At 45.3% G+C, this 26,130-nt stretch overlaps 1 protein-coding gene across 1 annotated transcript in view; it reads left to right on the forward strand.

Annotated features, from left to right (window-relative positions):
* EPSTI1 (epithelial stromal interaction 1) overlaps positions 1 to 26,130 on the forward strand; it is a 187,905-nt gene that overhangs the window by 134,517 nt on the left and 27,258 nt on the right. Inside the window, exon 7 of the mRNA XM_086935022.1 lies at positions 8,505 to 8,616. Within this exon, the coding sequence (XP_086791148.1) occupies positions 8,505 to 8,580 (76 nt within the window). The 3' untranslated portion in view covers positions 8,581 to 8,616. The remainder of the gene's footprint in view (positions 1 to 8,504; positions 8,617 to 26,130) is intronic.

Here is a 26,130-nt window from a genome sequence, read left to right on the forward strand (position 1 = left end):
GCTGAGTGTACCAAAGTAATGTGCACTTTTTGGACACCTGAAGAAACACATTTTTTTTCCCTCTATTTTTTTTAATTTAATAAGGGCCCGACAGCTTCACAAACAATAACGTTTTTGGCAAAAACCGTGACCAACCAGGATTACTTGAAGGTTGGCTACCAACTCCATACATATTGGCTTTGGCAATGCTTGTTTTAGATGTCAACGACTTGAGCAACCGAAGTTGATTCCTGTTTATCACCAAGCATTCTCAATGTCATGGACAAGATGCACTTTCCAACACCTTGCACACAAATGCACGAGGAGCCTGCTTGGTATTTGTTGCAATTCAAGACGATTTCCCCCTACAGAGCAAAATCCAAAGCTTGTTCTTTCCCGTTAGGGTAGCTATGACATGCCCCACCAGTTTAGAGGTTGGAATGGGGAGTTTACATTAATTTAAAATATTCATCCCTTTTCCTGCCTTGGATTTTCAGACGGTTGCAACTAATGTGCTTGGAAACAGTCTTGCATTTAAATGGCCCTCACATTTTGTAAAAGTAAAAATGGCAGTTTCTTACTGCTCTACGAATCATTCTTATGGTTGATTGCATTTCAAAGGAAAGTTAAAATGGGACAATATTTTATTACTTTATTAAGATTCTCGATCATTTTCTTTATGGTCCTGGACTTTCAGATAAAGTATGGTATGTCGCATCGAAAAACTGCACCAAAACAATGAACCATAAAAAATCAAAAAAATCATCCATAGCTGTACTGACTCTATCAATAGTTTTAGGATTATTAAATGTTGTGTGGTTTGGGTTACACACGTGCCTGCTAAATCTAATAAGGATATGTTTGACACACATGATGAAAGAGCATAACATTTAGTATAAAATAACAGGCCTAAAAGAATCTTATTCTGTTGCCAGATCTTCAGGTCTAGTAACTTGAACTATCTGCTTGAAATAACTGTTAAACCGGATCAATAAATTGCTCAATTGGAGGAATTGTACCAGAAAACTGAACATTGCAGCAGGGTAGTGGAGATAGTCCTGTTCAGTTGCAATGTACAGATCTACAAAAGGAAATTAATTTCATGCCCACTCCTAAATTGTTCTCCAAGAGAATTTATGCGAACAGTATAGTATCAGAGGATATTTCAGCCATCCAGTCAGTGGGTTGAAATCCCTGAGCGCTGTATAATGCAATGCCTGTATCCTGCCCAGCACCTGCCCTGTCTAGCTTCAGGGGTGTGAACACCTCCCAGCTTATGCTTCGTTCACAGCTTATATCATTAACAGTTGCAAGCGCATGCCTATTTCAGTTCTTACCCTGCACAATCATGCACATGCAGTGGGCCCCTAGACTGCACCCGGTGTCATGAACCCTGGTCTGGTGAATGTGGAGCGTGCATCAGTTACCAGATACTCAAACTCTTTATTGAAATGACAAGGTAGGTGAGAATTCTCCTCTTGTTCTGGGTTCCCTTTCCTTGGTGTGTATGAGCAACAGCAATGCTGCTGTTTGTCGTGTGGTTTCAAGGTTAATTATCAACAGAGCAAGGTTCTTAATAGGCCAGAGTGACGTCCTATACTAGTCTACTAGTCTCCACACCGGTTATAGCTGAAGTATGTACTAACGCCACATCGGAGAGACTACGTTTAAGGGTTTCCCCATCAAGTCTCTATCACTTATTAAACATAAGCTGGAGTTTGAGTTTTATCTTTCATCATGGGATCCTGACTGGGTCTTTATAACTGAGTGTTGGCCAATGTAACCTCCCGTCTTGACATAGCCGATGCCATTCCGCCAAACTATATAATGCTAAGAGTGGACAGGGCAGGCAAGCCTGAAGAGGGATGGGCTATTGTGTTCAAAACACAATACACATGACTAGTGGAGGCTGGATTTGACCTATAGACCTGTGAAGCCCTGTACTTTAAGTTTATACTAGCAGCTACCAGCTCCTTTGGAGGTCTGTCCGTCTATTTACCACCAGGACCCAGACCCCCATTTGTAAACAAACTAAGCTACCTCCTTGAACCTTATATGGCGATTAGGTGTTTGACCATCTCTGGTGATTTTAACTTCCATCTTGAAGAAAACCGTACCCAAGACTCTTTAGCACTCATCAAAACCTTGGCCAGTCTGGGAATGTCCCAACTAGTGGTAGCCCCTACACATGATGCTGGTCACACCCTAGATGGCATAATCTTGAATGACACCAGGGTGTCCCATCAATCAGTTAATTCCCTCAGCTGGTGCCATGGTGCAGCTGCTTTCTCGTTTTCGTCCTCCTCCATAGCTGGAAGTTGCCATCCCCTTAAGACTTGGAAGAGAAATTGGAAAGAGGTCTTGGCTGAAGCCCTGTCCAATACACTGGATAGCATACCCATCAAGACTCTGGAGGGTGTAGACAAGGGTGCTGATGCTGTTGCAGAGTGGTTTGATACAGCTGCCAATAAGCTATCCCCACCTTAGGGAAGGCAAAGAGGCTTTCCCCATCAGCACCTTGGTATAACGATCGACTCGGAGCTCTTAAGTAGGCACGTCGCTCACAAGAGTGAATTTGGAGGGAAAAACCAGGAGGAGAAAGGAAGAATCCCATATAGGAACAGAATCAGGGAATTCAAATTAGCTCCGACTGAGGAGAAATCTGCGCATTGCACCTAGGAAATTAAAAATGGTACCTTTGCCAAAGAACTCTTTAGGTTGGTCCAACAGATTTCCACCCCCTTGGCGGCTGGTGAACCTAAAGTTTCAGGAACGTTTTGCAGTTAGTTAACTTCTTTCAATCTAAAATTGTTGACATCTATGATGGTTTTGAAGTGCCTATACTCTCAAACGACACTCAAGGCAAGCCGTGGTTGGAGAGTTGGTACCAGACCCCAGCAAGACATCAGAGTCTAAGAACCAAGAGCTGAAACTACTCTTGGTATTCCCATCCCTTATACCTGAGATGGTGGAGCAACATCTCTTTAATACTAAATCTGGGTCACCCCTGGAAACTTGTTCGCCAGAAACTCTGCACATGGCAGGTAGTACTGTGGCTAGACCCTTCTCTAATCTGATGAATAAAGCTATTCTTTTCTGGGTCTATCCCCGTAATGGAAGGAGGCAGTGATCCGGCCCTTCTAAAAAAAAAAAAAAAAAAAAGACAATCTGGATAGTAGGGACTGTAAAAACTACTGCCCAATCTCGCTGCTGCAGTGCCCAGCTAAAAACTCTAATATCTAAATGGCCATTTGATGGAATTTGCAGAATAGCAGGGTTAGCTAGACAACTGTTCGGTTTCAGGAAACATCATTGAACTGCAACTGCATTAATCTCAGCCACAGACTATATCAGGCGAGTAGTGGATGAAGGACAAGGTGCAGCATTGGTACTTCTTGACTTATCCGCTGCATTTGATACCATCTCTCCTGCGATGCCGATTGATTGCCTTCAAAATTTGGGTATCACACAACTGGCACTTTTGTCCTTCCTCAGGGATTCATAGGGTGATGCTACAGCAGTTCTTTTCAGAAGTTTCCTTCCTGACATGCAGAGTTCCGCAGGACTCAGCAATGAGCCCCATGCCCTTTAACCGTTGTCTTCACTTGCGGCCATATTTCGGGATTATGAGATTTACATAATATTATATGCTGCAGACACACTGATCATTGTGTCGGTTCCCAAGAACTCTGCTGCTACTACAGATAGTTTCTCTCAATGCATGTCAGAAGTTGCAGACTGGATGAGACGGAATTTTCTAAACCTAAATGGCGATAAAACTGAGGTGTTACTTTTTAGCTTGCAAAGTTTGAGCTGGAATAGCAATTGGTGTGCAGACACCTTAGTTATATGTCCTGTCCCAGTTGAGAAGGCCACAAATCTCGGAGTAATCCTAGATACTGCACTTATGCTTAATAACCAAGCCAATCAATCTTACTGTGGCAACCTGTTTTCTGGCTCATAAGGATGCTTAGAAAAACCTTTCCATTTATCCCCCTGCCAGCACGAAAGCAGGTTGCACTATCCCTGGTCATGTCCAGATTGGACTATTGTAACTCCCGTTATCTAGACTCCAGTATTAAGATGCTGCACAAATTGCTAGGAGCTCAGAATGCAGTTGCTCGAACTATTCAGGATATTCTCAAAGGTGCCAATCAGCTACTGTGGGTTTGGGGGCGCTATACTGGCTTCCTATCTGAAAGCGCATTATGTTCAAAGCAATATCTACGGTTCACAAGACCTTTTTTCTCCACAGTCCGGCGGGGATTAAAGATATGTTTTACTGGCATATTCTAAGTAGAAACCTCTGATCGGCACACCATATCCTGCTCACTGGGCCAAGGACCCATAAGAAGAAATGGAGGGAGAGAGCTTCCTTAAAGCATACTTTGGAACTCCCTTCCGCAAAGCTTGGGGACTATCTCAGAGCTGTGGCCTTTCAGAAAGGCACTTAAACATGTCTCAATACTCTATAAGCTGCATTTCTTTCTCTCTGGTGTGCTTATAAATAGTTGTTTATCCTATGGACGCCCAACTACAGTGCCTTGATGCCTTCGGGTAATTACAGCTCTCTATAAAATTAAAAATCAAATCACATCCGGCACAGCCCAGCCACTTGCACAGCTCCTATTCCACAATGTTCACTTTGCACAACCCTTCCCATGTGCATTAATGTCCTGCAAAGTCGAAATTTGCAATCTCAGGCCTGGCCCGACAAGGTAGGGGTGTGAGAAGCTGCACTAAATAAAGGCTACTCACATGGAGTCCTGGCCTCTGTGCTTTGGAACGCATGGGGGTCAACAGATGCACAAAGAGGCAATGATAGCAAATGGTTGCATGTGCCAAGGCAAGGTGCTGGCAACTGAGAGCCTCCAAGTAGAGCCAGAGCCAGTTTGAAGGGGCATGCACTTCGTACAGACGCGCTTCACCTCCCATACAACTGCTCATGAAGGCGCACAGACCACATTGTTGTTTAGATGGTATGCATGCCTTAATTCAGAGTGCAGTTTGAGTGACAGCCTAAACTCTGAATGAAGCCTGTTGATATTTCCTAAGTGGCTGTGCTGTGCAGCCTTCAGTAGACTGAGCCTTGCACTTTAATGCTCCTGATGGCTGTTGCTCATTGGCATTAGTTTAGGAAGTCACTGGTCCCAGAGGACTAGCAACCCTCAAAGTTCTCGCTCTGCCACAAATCTGCTCACTATTGTGAGCATGAAAGAGAATTTCTCGCTGCATGGATTGGTAATAGTCAGGTGCCTTTGTGTTGCCCCAGCTGTCCTAAACCAGCATTGGCATAGGCAATAGGTCTCGCTTTTGGAACCTTATAAGTGATTATCCATTCAACACTTGATGTTGTTTAATGAAGGATATTATGCTGGATAACTAAATACTTATAATGTCCCATAAGTGTTTAGGTAGAGTTATTGACTTTGCCAATGTTTCTAACCTGTGCTGTAGAGAAGTGTGTCTGCTGTGCAGCATGCTGAGAAGTTGTAATTAAAAAGTGTAAGAAGCACTGAGTGATGCTGTGCTGGCCCTGAGTTATGCAGCGATGGTGTTGAGTGATGCTGTGTTGGCCCGGAGTGATGCTGTGCTGGCCCGGAGTGATGCTGTGCTGGCCCGGAGTGATGCTGTGCTGGCCCGGAGTGATGCTGTGCTGGCCCGGAGTGATGCTGTGCTGGCCCGGAGTGATGCTGTGCTGGCCCGGAATGATGCTGTGCTGGCCCGGAGTGATGCTGTGGAGGCCCTGGGTGATGCTGTGGAGGCCCTGGGTGATGCTGTGGAGGCCCTGGGTGATGCTGTGGAGGCCCTGGGTGATGCTGTGGAGGCCCTGGGTGATGCTGTGGAGGCCCTGGGTGATGCTGTGGAGGCCCTGGGTGATGCTGTGGAGGCCCTGGGTGATGCTGTGGAGGCCCTGAGTGATGCTGTGGAGGCCCTGAGTGATGCTGTGGAGGCCCTGAGTGATGCTGTGGTGGTGCTGATGCTGTGGTGATGCTGATTGATGCTGTGGCGCTGCTGAGTGATGCTGTGGTACCACATAGTGATGCTGTGGTACCACATAGTGATGCTGTGGTACCACATAGTGATGCTGTGGTACCACATAGTGATGCTGTGGTGGCCCTGAGTGATGCTGTGGTGGTCCTGAGTAATTCTGTTGTGGTCCTGAGTGATCCTGTTGTGGTCCTGAGTGATGCTGTGGTGGTGCGGAGTGATGCTGTGGTGGTCCTGAGTGATTCTGTGGTGGTCCTGAGTGATTCTGTGCTGGCCCTGAGTGATGCTGTGCTGGCCCTGAGTGATGCTGTGCTGGCCCTGAGTGATGCTGTGCTGGCCCTGAGTGATGCTGTGCTGGCCCTGAGTGATGCTGTGCTGGCCCTGAGTGATGCTGTGCTGGCCCTGAGTGATGCTGTGCTGGCCCTGAGTGATGCTGTGGTGGCGCGGAGTGATGCTGTGGTGGTGCGGAGTGATGCTTTGGTGGTGCAGAGTGATGCTGTGGTGGTGCGGAGTGATGCTGTGGGTACCCTGAGTGATGCTGTGGGTACCCTGAGTGATGCTGTGGGTACCCTGAGTGATGCTGTGGGTACCCTGAGTGATGCTGTGGTGGTGCGGAGTGGTGCTGTGGTGATGCGGAGTGGTGCTGTGGTGAAGGGGAGTGATGCTGTGGTGGCCCTGAGTAATATTGTGGTGGTGCATACTGATGCTGTGATGGTCCTGAGTGACTCTGTGGTGGCACTGACTGAAGCTGTGGTGGCGCTGACTGAAGCTGTGGTGGCATTGAGAGATCTTGTGCTGGCCCTGACTGATGCTCTGGTGGCACTGACTGATGCTGTGGCGCTGCTGAGTGATGTTGTGGCTCACTGGTTAGAGCAGGCAGACCCTGAAGCCGAGGTCAGACCCGGGACCAGGGTTCAATTCCCGACGCGGCAGGGTCTTGAGCTCAAATGTCCATGGACTCGATAATTCTCGCTTCGGTGCCTGACCTAATCATGGGTTCACACTCTGCAACTCTGGGCATTAAGCTTGCTTAATCTCCACAACGGCCCCCCGCAGCGGGATGCCTGGCTTTCACCTTGGGGATTCCCTGTAGGGGCTATCTCACAGGGAAAAGCCAGGACGGGTTCCCAAGGCAAGCGCGGAGATACCCCTTCGGGGGTCGATTCAGGCGCTATATAAGAAACATAATAATAATAATGCTGTGGCGCTGCTGAGTTATGCTGTGGCGCTGCTGAGTTATGCTGTGGCGCTGCTGAGTTATGCTGTGGCGCTGCTGAGTTATGCTGTGGCGCTGCTGAGTGATGCAGTGGTGGCCCTGAGTGATGCGGTGGTGGTGCTGACTGATGCTGTGGTGGCCCTGACTGATGATGTGGTGGTGCTGATTGATGCTGTGCCGCTGCTGAGTGATGCTGTCTTGGTACTGAGTGATGATGTGGTGTTCCTGAGTAATGTTGTGGTGAAGGTGTGTGATGCTGTCGTGGCCATGAGTGATGCTGTGGTGGCCCTGAGTGATGCTGTTGAGTGTTGATGTGGTGGTGCTGACTGACGCTGTGGTGGTGCTCAAAACGTGCACGCGTTGCCATTGAAGGCAATGCAATGCGTGCACGTTTTTGAGAGAAAAACTGTAGCGAATGCTACAGGTCATTTTCCTATGCAGCGCATGCAAGACCTAAAAACTGCTGTATAGAAGTAACATATTGGGCAACAACAATATGGAAAGTAGGGCCCCTAGCCTGAACAAGCTGCATTCAAAGAGTAGTGTTATGAAAAGAGGTCAGGCGTTTGTGCTGTAAGCGGTGAAGGCATTCACAGCAAACTATTGTATAGTAGGTAATTTTATGAAAGGGCCATTATTTTTGTTACATTTTTAAGAAATCCAAAGTGTTTGCATGTCTTTACTTTGTGACAGAGTTTTGTAAATTGAACCACATGTTATCATGAAACCAAAGTGAAATCAATCAATGTGCAAAAGACATTTGCGTGAGGTCCTTCTTTAAAACAAAAGCCATGCAACGGTAATTACTTTGTCATGTCAACAAAGAACACACATACAAGTTCACAATTAGAAGCTAGAGGCATGTCTCATCCGCAGCCTAATAAAAAGGACGATTTGAGCCCATCACCAAAACCAAATAGAAACACAAAGGGATCTATGTGACCATCCCTGAAATGCTATGGCCTTGATAGACAGCTCACCCAATCAGAGGCAAACATAACTGATACATAAAGCCATTGGCTGAAAGGGACTGACCCAAACACGAATCTCTCTTTGTACTTGTAGTTTTTGTAAAGAATTGATAGCGTGGGGTTTTCAAATCGGCTAAAGTTGCCTTTTAGCAGACATAAAAGCATGCTTTTTTTTTTTGCAATAGTGAACTACATTTAGTGACGCGGTTCAGTAACCTCTATTGCTTGGTCATCAAAGTTAACTGGTTATAGTTTAACCTTTTGAATATCTATTTTGTTCAAGAATTGCAGTTACTTTAGTATATAGTACACAACTAATTACTTGTACTGTTTTCTTTCAAATGAAGGGTAAATAATGCTTTTCTGGACAGACTGGCAAGTGCACAACAACCAGGTTCCATGTACCGAGCTGGCCGTTTCTAAACTGGAGACCGCCATTTTGATTCCAGATACAAGCAGGTGAGTCTCAGCCAACCTTCTGCTGCCTGCAAAGATCGCTGCGTCCTGTAAAGCTTACTTGTGCACGGGTCCCAGAATGTTGGTGTACGTACCAGCTTTGATAGATGGCTAGAATAAAGATATCTGCCACATAAAAAGAATGTTCATAAATAGTCTGAATGCAATATTTATGTTCCAAGATGTCAGCATGTCAATTACTGTAGATGGGGATAAAAACATTAACATTCTTCAGTGGGGTTCCATTGTTGTCATGCCTTATTGGAGAGATGACTAGTTGTTGTCTGGAATATTTGTTTTTCAGATTTTACTTCAGAATTAGTGGTGGAAGAAGAGGCACAGTTTGGAGGAAGTGGGGTAGCCAGATCTTTACATAGTGATAACTCCAACCATTTATCCCTTTTTAGTGGTTTCAGGGCTCTTGCTTTTGTTCTAACCTCCACCCTTTCATTGTATATCCTTATTAAACATTTCTTGTTGTATATTACATATTCACCCTCTAAAATACGAGCACATCGCTGTCTTTTTATACAGTGTGCCATTCCAGGTATTTTTTTACCCATCATGACTGCCTACTACTCGGTTTGCTCATTTACATTTTTGACCCCTTCTATGTTCCTTTATTCCAATGTAATCCCTCTGGGATCAGATAGGTTACAATTTCATAATTCTGTCCCCTGGAAATATGCCCCATCACCACACTGCTGCCTTTACACTCGTGTTGCAACATTCATGCAGTCGTTTGTTGCCTCCTACTTCTTGGCTCTGTTCACTGTGTTTGGGTCACACCACTGTCTTGTCTTCCACCAAAGGTAGGGTGCGAATAATGATTTGTGTGTTCACTGGTCCCTATCTGTGCTTGTAAAACTAGTGATACCTCCTTTGGCTGGCGTCTGCCAGGCACAGATTCTGTACATATGAGCTTTCTTTCTACCAAGTACCTCTGTATGTTTGTACGTAAAGAGATAGCAAGGTTGATAGCCTTCATCATTATTGTAACTTTTTCAGAAGCCACCGATCAATAGTCTCCTCTCCACCTACTTGCTTTGCCTTAAGACCCTCTGCAAAATTCTTCCACTCTCACATATTGATTGCTATTAAGCTGTAATCCGCGTGATAATTAATCTCTTCCTACCGGGATTTTGGAAGTTCACTGCAATTAGGGTTTCCCTCATCTCAGTTAGCTAAGCCCTAGCTGATACAAAACATGTTAGTCCGGCTCATTTTGCGCCTAGGGCTTGAAGACCCTGTTTATGTGGTTGGCTTGTGTTGTCTTCCAGTAGTGAAAAGGATGTTGAAAGACCTCTCCTTGAGTGAACTGTTTGGCTTAATGTTGAGACCAGTTCTCAGAGTCGTGGATCAATGGATGACATAAAGCCATCTCAAAGTGAAGGCTTGCTAAACAGAAATACTCGCGTGTGACGATTGGAATAATTATGACCCACTCGCTGCATGGTCTGATGATCTGGGAACATGGCCTAAAGTATCAAAGGAAGTAAAAAACCTTGGAAACACCATGGAGTCCGAGCTATCAATGAATGCCCATGTGCACAAGCTAGCAAGATGAAGCTTCGTAACTATAAAAACTCTGCTACGCATTTTCCCCCACCTGGGATTTCCACACAAGGTCCAGGCTACCGCCTCTTTTCTCTGTCTAAACTTGATTACTCCAGTAGCCTCTACTTCAAATCGCCTTTAACAACTATGAAAAGATTAAATCCGATTCAGAACTCTGCTGCCAGACTACTCTTACATATAAAGCCACAAGCCCACATCTCTCCTGCCTTGAATGCCCAACATTGGTTACCTGTTGCCAGAAGATCCACATTCAAGGTGCTTTGCATCACCCACAAAGCTATACATGGAACAGGACCACTCTTCATCTGAAATCTAATCGCCAAATACATTCAACAAAGGAACCTCCACTCTAGATTGGCAGCTCGCCTCAAAATCCCACTATACCAGAAGAATACTCTAGGTGGCACACCCATATCTGTCAAGCAGCCAAACTATGGAACTCTTTACCCTCAAACATAAGATCCACGAATAGCCATCTTATCTTCAGAAGACTACTCGAGTTGGCCCTTCCCCACATATCCACCATATTCCGACATAAATATACAGCATTTCCCTCTGTATGTAAGCATTTATTTGGACTATAGATGTGTACCTACATATGTGTATTGCTTAGTGTAAACGTATATAATAATTGTTTTAAATATATCAGTATTCGTTAAATCTGCTTAACAAATGTGCATATTACTAATAGTTACATTATGCTATGTTTAACATGGAGAACGACCTTTACAACGCGGTCATTACACCGCGATAGCTTTACAACACGGTCATTACAACGACTTGTGCTGGATGGCGCTCTACACTAAGGAATAGTATGATTTACTATTCTAACATCTTCCCTACTGTTCCACACACTGGAGTTGGAATAGTAAATCATACTATTCCTAAGTCCAGTGCAAGTTGTTGTAACGACTTGCGTTGTAACAAACGCGATGTAAACTACCACGTTGTGAATGTATGCAATGTAACGTCATTCATTCGTTTAACATGTATGTAAGTGACTGCATAAATAAGTAAATCTTTAATCATAACTATTTATCTAAAATTGCTTCACTATTGAATTACAAAAAAAGAAAATGACTCAATTTAAATTTTACAGCAACATCTGAAAGTCTGAGTTTAATAAATAAGACTTTAATCTACATGTATTATTTTCCTTATACATATATACCTTTCCGTGTACATATGTATCTTTAGATTTATTACTTTGCTTCTAATTAAACATATCCGATGCACTACCCTATATCTCTCCCAATATCTCTCCCAATATATCCTCTACCACCACTCTGACTCATCTCAAACCTCATGCTACTACTCCTTCTAATGGAATACCCTATTTCTCATCCTGTACCTCTCTCAATATATTCTCTACCTCCACTCTCTCTCTCACTCATCCCAAACCCCATACTCCTACTGTGATCTCCAAAAAAACCCTTTTTGGACTCTTCCCTCTTTTATCTCTCTTTGCATCATCTCATCACTATTTTACTATTCTGATCTCCAAAACAAACATTTTAAAACCCTTTCCTCGTCCATCTCCCCTTTACTCCCAAACACCCTCCTACTGCTCACCACTAATCCTTTTTGGGTTCCAGAGTAGCGTGCTACTCACCAAAAAGCGCTTCAACACCTTATCAAGGGTAGCAAGCAGTATATAAATACAAACCCTTCCCTCTTCTATCCCTCCACTATCCTTTTCAATCCGAACAGACTAACGTATCCACTGCTCATTTTATATTTCACTATACTAATTCACCTCTAACCTTTTTGGGTTCGGAAGTAACATGCTGCTCGCCGAAAAAGCGCTTTGACGCCGCGTCAGGGGTAGCAAGTTCTATGTAAATGCAATTATAATAGTGCCATTTAAAGATCCAACCAACTCTTTCTGTATGCCTGTTTTCAGTGGCATTCTCCAGCCTGTTGTCCTAGTTCAGCATCCATCTTTGTCCTATCCACATACGCTCTGGCAATGTGCCAAACACACAAAGTTGATGAGACCTTCTTGTACCTTGCCCTCCAAACATAGAAAAATATTCTGCAGTCTCTCCAAACCAACAGAATTTCTGCTCTTGCAGAAGGATGCCGAAGACTGCATTGTTTAACCTCTTCCATGCTCGTGACGGAACCGTTCCGTCACAAGCCACGGGTGGGCTGTGCTGGTGACAGAACGGTTCTGTCACGGCCCGCTCGCCGCGCCTGCGCAGCGCGAATTCTAAAGAACGGGCGGGGCCTTGACGGAACCGTTCCGTCACAAGCACAGCTCAGCCGTGACGGAGCGGTTCCGTCACAAGCACGGAACCGCCGCGCGGCCGCCCCACCCCCTTAGCGCTGCGGCAGAATAGCCGCAGCAGCGAAGGGGTTAAAACATCCTGCATCCACAAGCTTTTGCAACTGACTCTAATGCTTTACTTGTATCGTGCACAGTTCCACAATAATCCTCAGGCTCTGTCATGCTCTACAAGCGTTTTCATCATTATTACCGTCACTGCTATCTTGTTTTGTCTAGTCTGGTCTCACTAATTTCTTATACTGATCATGTTATAAAGTTAATATTGTGCCCAATGGGCATGCACAATCCTTGTAAACAGAACTGAACATATTTATTTAGAGTTTGGTATGTATATTTGTGCAGGCATAACCACTACTTCCTTTCCAGATCGTTGCCCACTCCTCACTGGCCTGATGCCTTTTAAGCTTGTTTCTGAGGATGGCTGCTTCTCTGTTCATATCCTACATTTGGTGCTCACCAACTAATGGGCTTGCAGAGTCTTCAATGTGCAATCGGGTTTTAATTTGATACCATCCTCTACCTCCTTTCTGGCCAATTTTACTGAACTGTGATTGTAGGAACTCTGTTTATTTGGTTAATAATCGTATGATCATAATGCTCATGAAGAACAATTGAGATTGTTGTTATAGCTCAATGTAATTGAGAGTTGGTATTAAAAATATTAACAGGACTGTTTTATTTTCTCATTTCTTAACAGAAATAAAAAAAATAGTTCCCTACATGCCTACTGATGAGCTCTAGAACTACATACTCTCCTTTCTTTGCCACAAGACCTTTTTCTACGTTTGGAGTCATTAAGATAGCTGTAAAACTTGCCCACAATGCCGTTGTATGTTTCGAGAAAAACTATCCTTTGCATACTTTTGATCAGCACATTTTAAACATTCTCAGTTAATTCTTTATAGACTTTCCAGAAAGTAAGAGTTCTATTTCCTCAACAGTGATTAAGTGGTGCTTGTTCTTTCAAATTATTATCTTAAAGTTGAGGAATTCAATTTGATCTGTGGCTTCACTTAGAGTTTCTACTGTATGTCTTATTTAATCAATCAATCAATCACGGCATTTGTAAAGCGCGCTACTCACCCGGGAGGGTCTCAAGGCGCTGGGGGAGAGGGGTATGTTACTGCTCGAACAGCCAAGTCTTGAGCTGCTTCCTGAAGGAGAGATGGTCTTGGGTTCGCCGAAGGTGGGTGGGGAGGGAGTTCCAAGTCTTGGCTGCCAGGTAGGAGAAGGATCTTCCTCCGGCGATAGCTCTGCGGATGCGTGGTACGGTGGCGAGTGCGTGGCTGGTCGATCGTAGCTGGCGGGTGGGCGTGTAGAAGGTCATGCGGTCGTTGAGGTACTTGGGGCCTCCAGATCTGATAGAGACTTCTAGGCTGCAGGTTAGATCTGGAATGTTTTTCATAAGTAGTACCCATATGCCCGATAGGTGGCGTCATTCGGCTCTCTGTGACGTCGTCTGCACCAGAAGTGATGTTCCCGGTGCCTATATTGGCGCCACAAAAGCTTGCTGATGTCAGTTCTTCTCTTTCTATGGCAGTCAGCGCAGATCCAGAGAAGAGCTTGCCCCAGTCACTTTTTGACTGACCTTTTTCCACCTTTTGTTGAAGATTTTTTGAGAATATCTTCTGGTGTGACAGGGATGTATATGAGGAACGCTGGATTTAAGCCCTGTGCCACCTGTCACCAGCAACTGTCAGTAATGGAACCTGTTTTGAATGTGGCTTCTCACCAATAAGCCACACGTAATCACTGCACTCCCACCTGGGAGGCAAATATACCATTACACCTTTGAATAATATACACTTTTAAGCATGTCTTACCACCCCTGGCACAGCAAGACTTCAACACAAAACAAACAGCAGCTTTTGAAAAGGAGTTTTATTTAACAAAATGTAAAGTATCTATCACTTTTAGAATAAGGCTTGGGGTTTATTCCATAATACTCTCTGAACAAAGGCTGTCTCAGATACCAAATGCAGTAGATTCCAGTGGTGGTGCGTCCATTAAGGGCGCTGGGGCGTTGCACCACAAGCGGCCCGCACCCGCAGCTCCCTCGGCATCTCTGAACTTAAGTAAACTCTCAGTTCAGAGACGCCGAGGGAGAACTGACACTCATGTCAGTCAGCATGACGTCGGACCGCCCACCCCCTTCAGAGTCTGAAGGGGTTGAGCGGTCCGACGTCATGTTGACTGACATGATTGTCAGACATGGGACAGGCAGCAGCACAAGTGCGCATGAGTGGGGTCGGAGGCCGAATTTTCGCGCCGTGCCCACTCATGCGCACTTGTGTCTGGTTAGTCTGGCATATGCCCATTAGGGGAGCGAGGGTTGAGCAAAGGCTCAAACCTCGGTCTCCTAATAGGCAGGCGGACAGAGAGTAACCATGCCCCAAGTCAATCCTGGTGCTGCAGGCAGTGCCAGGATTGGCTGAGAGGGGCTGCCACTTGCCAGCAATGGTGCGTCTGCTGTTCCTGTGTGTAGGCGCCAACGGACCCGAGCCGGCGCGGACCTGGTAAGGTAGGATTTGGTGTTTTTTTCATTTTAAAGCTCCCCCAACCCTTTGCACCCCCCCTCCCGCGACCCATCCCCTCCCCTCCCGCGACACCCCTTCCCCCGAGCCACGACTGTTAACCAGGTGATATTTACGTGAAAAACCCCCATCAAGGTCAGTATGGTAATGGCGCAAAGGATGGACTCTTCATTGGGATGACTGGTCAGACTGGGTAGCAAACTGAGCCCTGACAGAATAGTTTAAACTAAAGCTACGCTAATACTTGTTAGTGGACACATCCGTCTTTAAGTGTGCAGGGGTGCTCTGCCCAAAGTAATATTTAAGAAAAATAAATCCAAACCGCTTAAATTAAAACATACTTTTAAAAGATGTTGGTCGGAATATTTCACACCTTGTTTTTCAGCACTGCGTTGGCTGCATACCCTTATTGTTGTGCCATATTTTACTTTAGTGTATGATTTATTACCTACTAACCCTTTTGCTAAAATGCTACATAAAACCACAGCAAACGTGACACCCAGCTGAGGTAATAAATCTAAGCTGCAAGGCCATACAGGTGAGAAAGCGGAATATTAGTGTGCAGTGTAATTGGAAGTACTGCAGGTGCATGGATATACTCTTGAAAACATTTTAAGCGCCAATCGCCTTAAAATCTACAGCCTCTTCTGCAGAACAAACTGCACCTCCTGCCTATGTCCATGTGCAATAAACATGCAAAAGCCAAGGGCAGAGTCATCTAATTTGTCATGCCACATGCGCATCTTCATACGAACTGTGCTGATGTGTACTTCCAAGACCCAGTGATAGCATAATCCACAAAGAAGGCCATGTATTGCTAGTAAATGCTATACAAGTGCAATTTTAAATAAATTCTGGCAGTGCTCGTTCTGAGCAAAAATAACCAGGTGCTGACATTAGCACGAGCTTACGCCTATAGACATACGGTCTTACACTGCTAGCATAAATGTGCGAAACGGGCAGTTCTATCCCTAGTGTGTTGTGGTGCATACTATCTGATTCTTACACAGCCCTATGCTGGCTGTCCTTGAAATGCACGTCACAGCAGTCCTCAGTCAGGACCTGTGACTTTGTCCTAACCTACATCTCCGTACTTGGCCTTTCGATTAGGGGTGTGCACTTATTTTCCTGTGTAAACATATTGAAACTCTCTTCAAAATGTTGAATCCTTTGTGAAGATGTAAAACTTTCAATTGCAAAAAAAATCTGTAAAAGTAGGTTTTGCTGAAAAAAATAATCTTTCATTGGGAAAGTTCTGTTTGAAAATGAGATCTCTCGTGTGTGATAAAATGTCACACCTTTTGCAAGGTTTGCTTCTTATAGAAGTATGAAAGCAACCTTTGTTTTATCCACCTCTACTTCAGGTGTCCCTGCTTACAAGGCATAATAAGTTGGAAAGACAGATTCATTGCCTGCAACTTAGGCATCAGACTGCCATCCATCTTTTTAAATATTTCACTGCTAATTAAGAGCAGACTGTTTTTAGAACCAGTGCCAGTACATACCTTGGGAGAATCACATGCATTTCAACCAGCCTAATATGGGCAGCCTTATGCATACTTTAATTCTAGCCCTGAATACAGACAGTAGAAAGTCTGGCTGGTACACCTGCAGCACCATCCTAATAGAGATTCCTTTGTTTGAAGGCCATGGGCATACCGAATCTAAAGAACTGGAGGTTGTCCTCCATTTGCAACCTAATACACATAGGCTGGCACATACTCGCACAGCTGTCCTGCGCAAACCGATTGTAAACATAACTTGCCTGGTACACCACGCCCTCACTTCTTACAAAGCTGATCGTGTTGAACGTCAATAAGCCTTATAGAGACTTCTTTTTGTAACATTTTAGTCTTTGTACGGTAGCGTCACACTGGCCTGCTGCATCTGCCTTCTAAATCGTTGCCTGGTGTCTTCAACCATAGCATGGAAGATGAGACACATTCACCTAGGCCTGGGTTTTTATACAGTACTTGCAGCCTGGATTTTGTGGTTCTGTTTAGTGTTTTCCGTTCATTACCTGTCTGAGCCCCCTAAGTCCTTGATAGGCAAAAGGGAAATATAAAAATGTAAAATAGGTAATCAAGTTTTTATAAAGTGTTAATTTCGCTCCAACCCAGCACACCGATGTACATTGCAAACCTTCAAAATACCAAGCATTCAATGATAAAAGTAAAGAAAATACAAAACAATGTACTGACTGCCCCATGTTCCACCGGTGCCAAATGATTGACAATGAAGAGCAAATTAGATGCGAAGGAGAGGATAACGGTAAAAATAAATATTGTGAAGGCCTGAACACAATGTCAATTGCTTCTGTTTTCGGCACTTACATGCATCTCTGAATGCGTGTTTAGTAAGTTTTATTTATTTATTTATTTTTACAATTTATACAGCGCGAACATATGCCGTAGGTGTCTCGGCGCTAGAAACTGTGCATAGAGTTCCCAAGAGGCTAAATCGGCAGCTATTCTTGACCAAACAGCCAGGCCTTTATTTTTCTGCGAAATTGCATCAGGGACGGGCTTTCTCTGATGGCTACTGGCAGAGAATTCCACAATCTGGGAGCAGCCACCAAGAAGCGCCTATCGCCCCAAGTGACTGTTTTGGTTCGTGGTACCAGCAGAAGGTTGAGGTTGTTAGATCGTAACTTACAATTTTAATCCCAAACGGGGTGACCACATCCTCCAGGGGGGCCATGTACACATTAAACAATGTGAGGCTTAAGGATGAGCCCTGCGGCACACCACACTGGAGGGGGATTGAGGCAGTTGAGTCTTAGTTTCCAATATGATTTGATGAGGAAAGACTGGAGCAATGCAAAAAAAGATATATATCGTGCTGCGATTAGAGCATATAAAATCGCCCTTAGAAACGCCAAGACCATATTCTTTGACGAAAGAATTAAAAGCTCTTCTAACTCCACCAGAGAATCCTATCAGATTGTTAAAGAACTACTGAAGGTTCCTCATCCCCCATTGTTTCAAGATACGTCGGCATCCAAATGCAATGAACTTGCTAACTATTTTGACTTAAAAATCAAAAACATCTTAACTACCCTACCTCAATCGGTCAGCCATGCCATCGCTGATATTCGGTTCCCTGCTGTGGGCCCTCCGCTTAATGCTTTCAATCCAGTCTTAGGCGAGGAATTCCTTAAAGTCCTAGCAACTATGAAAAGCGGCTCCCCTAGTGACCCCGTTTCTTAAACAGATTGCCACTACCATTGCTACTCCGGCAACTGAGCTTATTAACACCTCACTTTCCCAGGGCATTGTTCCGCCCAGTTGGAAAGGGGCCATTGTAAAGGCCCTTTTAAAGAAACCTCATCTTGACACATCGGAGATGGCAAATTTTAGACCTATCTCACTACTCCCAGGACTCAGCAAGATCACAGAAATATTGGTGAACTTCCAACTTTCCCACTTTCTGGAGTCAAACGAACTTCTGCGGAGCTCTCAAACCGGATTCCGCCCAGGCCAGGGTACGGATACGGCCCTCCTCTCTGTCATCGAGGAGGCAAGGTGCATCTTGGGTTCGGGAGGATCAGTGGCAGTGATCCTCCTAGATCTGAGTGCAGCCTTTGACACGGTTAACCCCCGTGTCCTTATCCAGCGCCTGGCTGAGGTGGGAGTAAGGGGGTCCGCCCTGGCTTGGTTAACATCTTACCTGAGCCATCGCACTTTTCAAGTCTGGGAGGGCAATTCACGATCTGCCTCAATCCCCCTCCAGTGTGGTGTGCCGCAGGGCTCATCCTTAAGCCTCACATTGTTTAATGTGTACATGGCCCCCCCTGGAGGATGTGGTCGCCCCGTTTGGGACTAAAATTGTAAGTTACGCTGACGACACCCAACTGGTCGTCTCACTCTCCCAACTTGATCAATGCCCGGAAAATCTTCATTCTTGTCTGACATAAAAAATACATGCCTGGATGTGTGACTCTTCCCTCAAATTGAACGGGTCAAAAACCGAAATTATGTTGCTAGGTCATAAGGGTACCTCTCTACCTACTACCATCTGGCCTGCCTGTCTGGGGGATCTACCCAGCCCAAAAAAAGAAATTAAAAGCTTAGGGGTTTGGTTGGAACAGGACCTCTCGTTCAAAACACAAGCTACAAAAACGGCAGGAACCTGCTTTGGCCTTTTACGGTCTGTTCAGAAAGTTCTTCCTCTCCTTCCGCAGTCCTCCAGGAAGCTGCTAGTACAAGGACTAGTTTTGTCCAGACTGGATTATAGTAATGCCATTTTCTTGGGGGCCCCTGATGCAACCATCAATAAACTCCCAACAGACAACGCCGCAGCTAGGCTACTAATGGGTACCACGGCTAGGACGTCGGCAAAACCAGCACTCAAATCGCTCCATTGGCTCCCCATCCGTAAAAGGATTGCATTTAAATCTCTATGCATCACTCATAAACTTCTTCACGGTAAGGGACCCTCTATCATGAAGAGTCTAGTCATGCCCTATAAGGCTAGTAGGCCCCTGCGCTCTGATAATGAGTGCCTGGCTAGAGTGCCAAGATTCAAGAAGGCACGCACAGGAGGCCGCCGTTTCTCCATCAAGGCGGCCTCACTGTGGAATTCACTTCCTTCCAAATTGCACATGGAAATCTGCCATTTGCGTTTCCGGAAGCTTTTGAAAACCTTTCTTTTCCCCAAATGACCTTCTGTCTTCAATTCTCTCTCTTGAGCCTAATTCTAGTGCAGCGCTGGGACGCCTCCGGGTAACCATGCGCTTTATAAATCTGGTTACATTACATTTGTCGGATTGAACAAGTTGTGCTCTGTTGTGCTCTGAACAGCTAGGTTTAATTTAAAAGAGTACTTGCTGTATGTTCATGACAAATGCAGTTCAGCTGAATGGTCTTTAAGCGGTACATGCTAAGCAGAAGGGGTTAGTTAATTGTGCAGTCAGATGAGATCTTGCTGCTCAGACGTGTAATAGGCATGTTTAAAGAGGGCTGTTCTAAACAGCACTTGTGTGCCCTTGATGGAAGACTTGCACAGTAATAAAACTTTAAAAGTACAAATAATGAAAAGACAGGTTTTCGTTATAGGAAAATCGTAGCAGGAGACACAAACTAAATAAGGTTGCTTTGTGGTACTGTGGGCTCCAAAGAAGTATGGTCATATCATTGTTTTTGGGCTATAAGGTGTTCAACCCAAAGCCATGAGGAAGGGAGCAGGTAAAGGAGAGAAATACAGGTCTCATGGAAGCCCTTCAGCCTTCAACCCACAAAACAAATCTGACCTTCTGTATTTTTGGAATACTTGCATGGCATCCACTATTTCTTTTCTGTATTACATTACAGAGAGAATAGGATTCATAAACAAATCCATGCATACTGTGACATTGAAAGTAAAGAGCCCTTATATGTTACACTAGACCATCATTCGAAAATAGGACTGATCTGCATGTGTCTCATGGTGTACACACATGAACCGGACACCATAGACACTTTAGAACACAGTAATAAGGTGCTTCATTGTGATGAGGTTCTCTGGTGCGGTGAACAGAGTTGATGCATTGTTGAGGTGATTTAGCGGGCCTGCTCCACAGCTAGCACATGCTCTGCTCCGCCTGAACAGTGAAGCTACTCAGTACACCGTTTGTGTCGTTGGTTTCGGAAGGGGACCGGACCGTTGCTTAATCTAGAAGGTAGAATCGGTGAGATTTAGACTATTGATAGCAAGCAAATTAGGAGCATTTGACTATTTCCCTCTGATGGGGATGATTACAAAGTATCATTACTCTCTCTGATTCAGTGTCTCCTCTGTAAAGGTTCTGAATCTTGAATACACTTTGTGCACAGCGCCTAGTACATTATCAGCCTATTAATATAGGATGAATTAATCCAGAAATGCAGCCCTCTTTGAAAGCATACCCTATGCTGTCTGACTGCTCTCATGCTAATTCTGCACATCGTATTGGAAATTTAAATCACACATCTTATTTTTTATTTGCAGCTTAAAACAGGCTCCTTTTTATTATGCTCACTTTGAGGTGCTAACAGCCTGCTCATCGCCAAATAGTGTCTTTCTTTGTTTAGGCTTGTTAAAGTCTGAGATCGGAGCCAAAATAGACATCAGCGCCCAGTGACTACTCGAGTTAAAGTTTAATTTCAGATCTGAATCAAATGGTGGCTAGGGGTGCCTCTCACTGGCTGTATGGACGTGTGTTTATAACCATGGTGTGTGAAAAGTCAACATCCTCAGTGACTAACTACAAACACACATGAGCCTGAACAGCTTCGATACGTGTATGTTAAAAGTAACACCAGAGTGGTTGCATATTCAAGTCCTACGTTTCTGGCCTATGGCTGTGAAATAGTTTTTTCTTATGTATATGAGGGAATGTCTACAGATCGTTTTGTGTTTTTCAACTAATGCTTACAGAGCAATAAACAATTCATAAAGGCTTCGTCAGTCGCAGTACAAACGCACGTGATTTGGCCTGTGGGATATCTTGTTTGTCCAGGAATAGCTGGTTGTCTCAAACAGGAGGCACATCCAGATACCTCAAGAGAAGCTAAGTGTCAGGTAGTTAACGTTCAGAGTTTACTCAAACCCTCTGATCAGCAATGCATTTGGTATGTTCTATATATCAGTGTTGATTAGGAATGCACAGAGGTGACATTTAAACAGTGCTGCCGCAAGTGGAAGAGCACTGACTGGGAGAGGTGTGCTTGAGCTCCAGGTGGAATCAAGCCAATGCTTCTGGTGTAGGGGGTATTCTTTAAATATGCATAAACTTGAGGTTGCTTCCCATTTTTTTTTATCTAGCGTAATCAACCCCAACGTCACCGCCTGAAAATTTGCACATCCCAGTAATGTCAGGCGTATCTATGATTTGATTTCTTATACGAGACAAAAGCATTAATACAGGGCTAGGAAAATGAATTGGTGCCAAATGACCACCATCGATTTATATGCAAGGGGGAGTGAGTTGCTGGCTACTCTACTTTCTATTACCTTCTGTGTGGGGGCAAAGCTCCTCTTCCTGATCACAATGGCTTTGCTTTTCCTTTGTCACTTTATGTTACACTTTTTACAAAGAGAGAAACAGAGAGAGATGGAGCCAAGCAGAGCCAGAATGAGAGAGTATGGCAGAAAGAGAGAGGGGTATAACGAGTATGTTGAGCTAGAGAGAGAAAAAGAGGGACTTAGGAAGTAAGACCGATCTAGGTATGAGCATAGGTACACAGTTATCTCTACTATAATCAGATACTGGAACAGACCATTGAATGTTGGAATGTAAAATCTTGTCCCGCTTGGGGGTAACTTGAAATGTTGTCTGCTACAGGAAATTTTAAATATGAGAGTGTTAATTTGCTTTGGCAAGTCATTCATTGTAGACTGCACTTAGCCCACGTGAAATTACACATGGGAGGCCTGCTTTGGCAGTGAATTGGATCTGGAATTTCTGAGTTTAAGTCGCATGGTCAATATTTGTGTCACTTTCATAGTTATTTAGACTGTGTTTCTGTTTTATACTGTTTCTGCCAATCTGTAACCTTGAGTCACAGTTTTGATTGATTTTGATTGCAGTGGCTCAGTTTATTTGGTGATTCACAATTCCAATCATGTACTTGAAAATTGTTGGATTGTGTATTGCATTTCAGGTTTTCAATTTGACAAATCTTTTGACTTCTTACCAACGAAATATGAGTGTCTTCCTGGTCGAGGACCACACTGCTTTTTCTCTTATCTGTCTTGTATCAAGACCCTGCTGGACTGTGTGGTGAAAGAAAGCTTGAATAAGCAGCAACCTATGTTATATGACATCTCTTTATTAATGTAATAACTGCACTTCCACAATTGCTTTATTAACCTTCCAGCTTTCTCAAATGTACTTGAAAATGCACCATTTGTCCACTCTTTTTTTAAAAGATTTCACGGGGAGAACCCCCCCCCCCCCCCCCCTGCCCCCCCGAACCCCCTGTAAGGTGTTTCGGGCTCGCTCACTGCGCTTGCTTGCTGCGGTGCAGTATGGCAATCATTTTATGACTCACCACTTTGAAATCTTACCAGCCACCACTGGTAGATTCAAATATATGTATCAAACTTATAATCTAAAGGCACGAATCAATAACTGAGCAAACTATAATACTGATTAATAAACCAGCAATAACGGATATAAGATAAGATACACTGGACGTCCTGCAAGAGATCAAAAAGATATATACAGAGTAGAGGATCACTCCGGTTGTGCACCTCCCACACCACAAAGAAAACACCTCAAACGATCACAGCCACTGGCTCACATCACAATGGCAATAATCACAATACTCAATACATCACCTGATGCATACACTGCCCACTTCTGGCCGGGGGAAGTCTTCACACAGCCAGGATCAGAGCTCAGCAATTGTGGTTCAATCCGAGATAGACATGTCTTCCATCACTCGGAATCCAACCTCCCAAAACTTCCAAACTTCCACCAGAACAGGGGGGCTTCCCCTTTTAAGACAAATCCAAACATAACGAAGCTTCTTGCAAGCCTCGCCCCCTCGTTCTCATGAGAGCCCGTACCAGTCTGCTTCAAGTCCACGGCATCGGTTGATCAGGGTTTTGCTATGGCTTCGAGACGGACCATGTACATCCCTCTGAAGAACGGGTTTCCTCCAGTCAGAAAAGTGTGAAAAACAGGAGGAAAGCAAAACATGCCCTCTTCAGCTCTGCAGCTTCGTGCAGGACAGAAAGGCCCAAAGCAAGATGGAATTGAAAAGCAGGATGGCATGAGAGCATGCCAAAGGCAAAAGTCAGCACTGCCATAAAGCAAGGTAAAGTCAGAAAACAGAATGGTCAAAGCCAATAGTAATAACTCATAATTCTCACCAATGCACAATGCGATACACATTCCTGCACAACTGCACACCTTCAAATACACATCCCACACGCTCTGCTCTTGGCAAGACTGTTCCACTCCGCAACAGCTCCCACTGAAAGACAGCAAGATTACAGAACAGAAGAGAATCAGGCAAATGCAGGACCATCCTACATTAAGGAACACACTAAAGTCAATTAAAATGGTGGTGGTGAGGGTCATCATAGGGTGCCAGAATCACAAAGTGGCTCATTTATTACAGAACCACACCTCATCTGCCTCTACTATATCAATCAGGATGACGACTCCAAGGCCTGCATCGATTATCGTGCCATGCAGCTCAAGACCTTGATGGAGTGATCCCTCAAGCTCCTTGCTGCTTGATGTGCCACACTGCATCCATCTCTATCCTGGTCGAGAGGAAGGTCTATGAATCGGTTGTGCAGTCTCAGTCCAAGTTGTCCTACTCTGGTAAGTCCAAAAGAAAAGCAAGAAGTAGAAGAGGTCTTTGAATTCGCCCTGTCCGTCAAAGTCATCTGACGAGACAAAGGAATGTCTGCATTTGAGATGTGGCTACGCGGTTGAGCCTGCGTCTGGGCTGTCTCCACACCTCCCTGAGTTTCCTTGAACCGAAGCGACCTCTTCCCAACTCGTGAGTTTTATGAAGGCATGCAATTCATATTTGGGTCGCCTCTCTCCACTGGCACGCACTCAATCCCTGCGAGTTCGGGATGGGTCCCCATACTGGTTTTCCTCTGGCAAGGTTCACACCTGGTACCAGCTCGGCCCCTTGGATCCATGGACTGATTCGGACCAATGGCAGTAGAGCCACCTTGACCTTCCCCTGGCACTGGCTCCACTGCTGATTCTCCTGGCACCACCCCCTTATCTCTGACTTCGACACGGCACCGGATAGGCGCTGTCCGACTCCAGTGCGGACTGGAGCCATTCCCTCTAGGCCGAGTCTGAGCTCTTCTCCTGTGGGCTAGGACTTGGAGGAAGATTAGTAGGCGTCACTTGACCCTTATGCATACCCGCCCCTAGACCCCAATGAGGACACCTGGTGTGAGGTGTTTGAATTATGCCAGTGGACTGAGAACCTCCCCTGGCACTGGCTTGGTCTCTCCTCCTACCATGGCTACAGAGGAGGGAGCCTTATTTGCTAAGGTGGTTAGGAGGGTGGTCGAGGTCTTGGACCTACAGCTGCCTCCGTGGCTGTCAAGACTAACGTTGCAACAGAGGTGCTTCACCCCGGAGTCACCCCTTCCAAACCACTTCTCTCATTTAATGAAGTCCTCACAGATATCCTGCTCAGGGACTGGCCCAAGCCCTGTCCAGGGGCTCCTATGAACAAGACAATTGGCAGCTACCGTCACCCCACCCCAGGGTACTCCAACTTGCTGTCCCAACACCCCACCCCGGAGAGCTTGGTTGTCCAAGCTACCACTTCAGAGTAAATCCGGTTGCATTCCCTACCCCTCTATTGTATAATGGACAAGAAGATGTTTCCTTCTGCCAGTCTGGAACTGCGGTCAGTGAAAACTGCGTGCCTTTTTGGACGATACTCCCATTCAATCTGGGACTTTGTTGAGTAGGTGCTGCTCCTGATCAGAGGGGGCCTGAACCAAACTCCCAAGCTATAGCTGATTGGAAATAAGCAGCTAAGTTCGCTGTGGGCTGGACATGACGGACTCACTAGGCAGAACGGTTTCATCTTTGGTGACCCTTAAGTGCCACACCTGGTTGAGAATCAGTGCCTTTTTGGGGATGTCCAGGCTTCACTCTTGGACATGCCCTTTGATGGCTCACACCTATTCGGAGACAAGTATAGCAGAGCTACGGCCAGGTCCTTGGGTCTTTCATGGTCCCTTGCCAAACTCAGTCAGCCTTTAGCTCCGTACATGGTGATGGAAGGGGCTTCCAGCGGCATCTCCACTCTCCCAGTCACCAAGGCACGCAAGATTCCCAGCCTCTGCTTGTCCGAGGACATGGTACCCACAGACCTTGTGGGTCAGGTAGCCAGGAGTCCGGCCAGTCCACCACCTCCTGGCCGCCTCAGCCTCCAAGACTCTTTAGTTTGCCCTCCCACCATCATGGGCACCCAGAGGGAGGCAAGCTACGCGATCACCTGCACCACCGAAGGTCGATACGACCCGACCACTGGGTTCTCCAGATCGTCCAAAGGGGCTATTTCCTCCCTTTTGTGACTATCCCTTCACCCGGGCCACCCACTTGCAACAGGCTGACGGAGCACCTTATCTCCCTACTGCATCAGGAAGTGGTGGCTT

This window comes from Lissotriton vulgaris, chromosome 8 (genome assembly GCF_964263255.1).
Source record: "Lissotriton vulgaris chromosome 8, aLisVul1.2, whole genome shotgun sequence".
In the NCBI taxonomy this organism is placed as follows: domain Eukaryota; kingdom Metazoa; phylum Chordata; class Amphibia; order Caudata; family Salamandridae; genus Lissotriton; species Lissotriton vulgaris.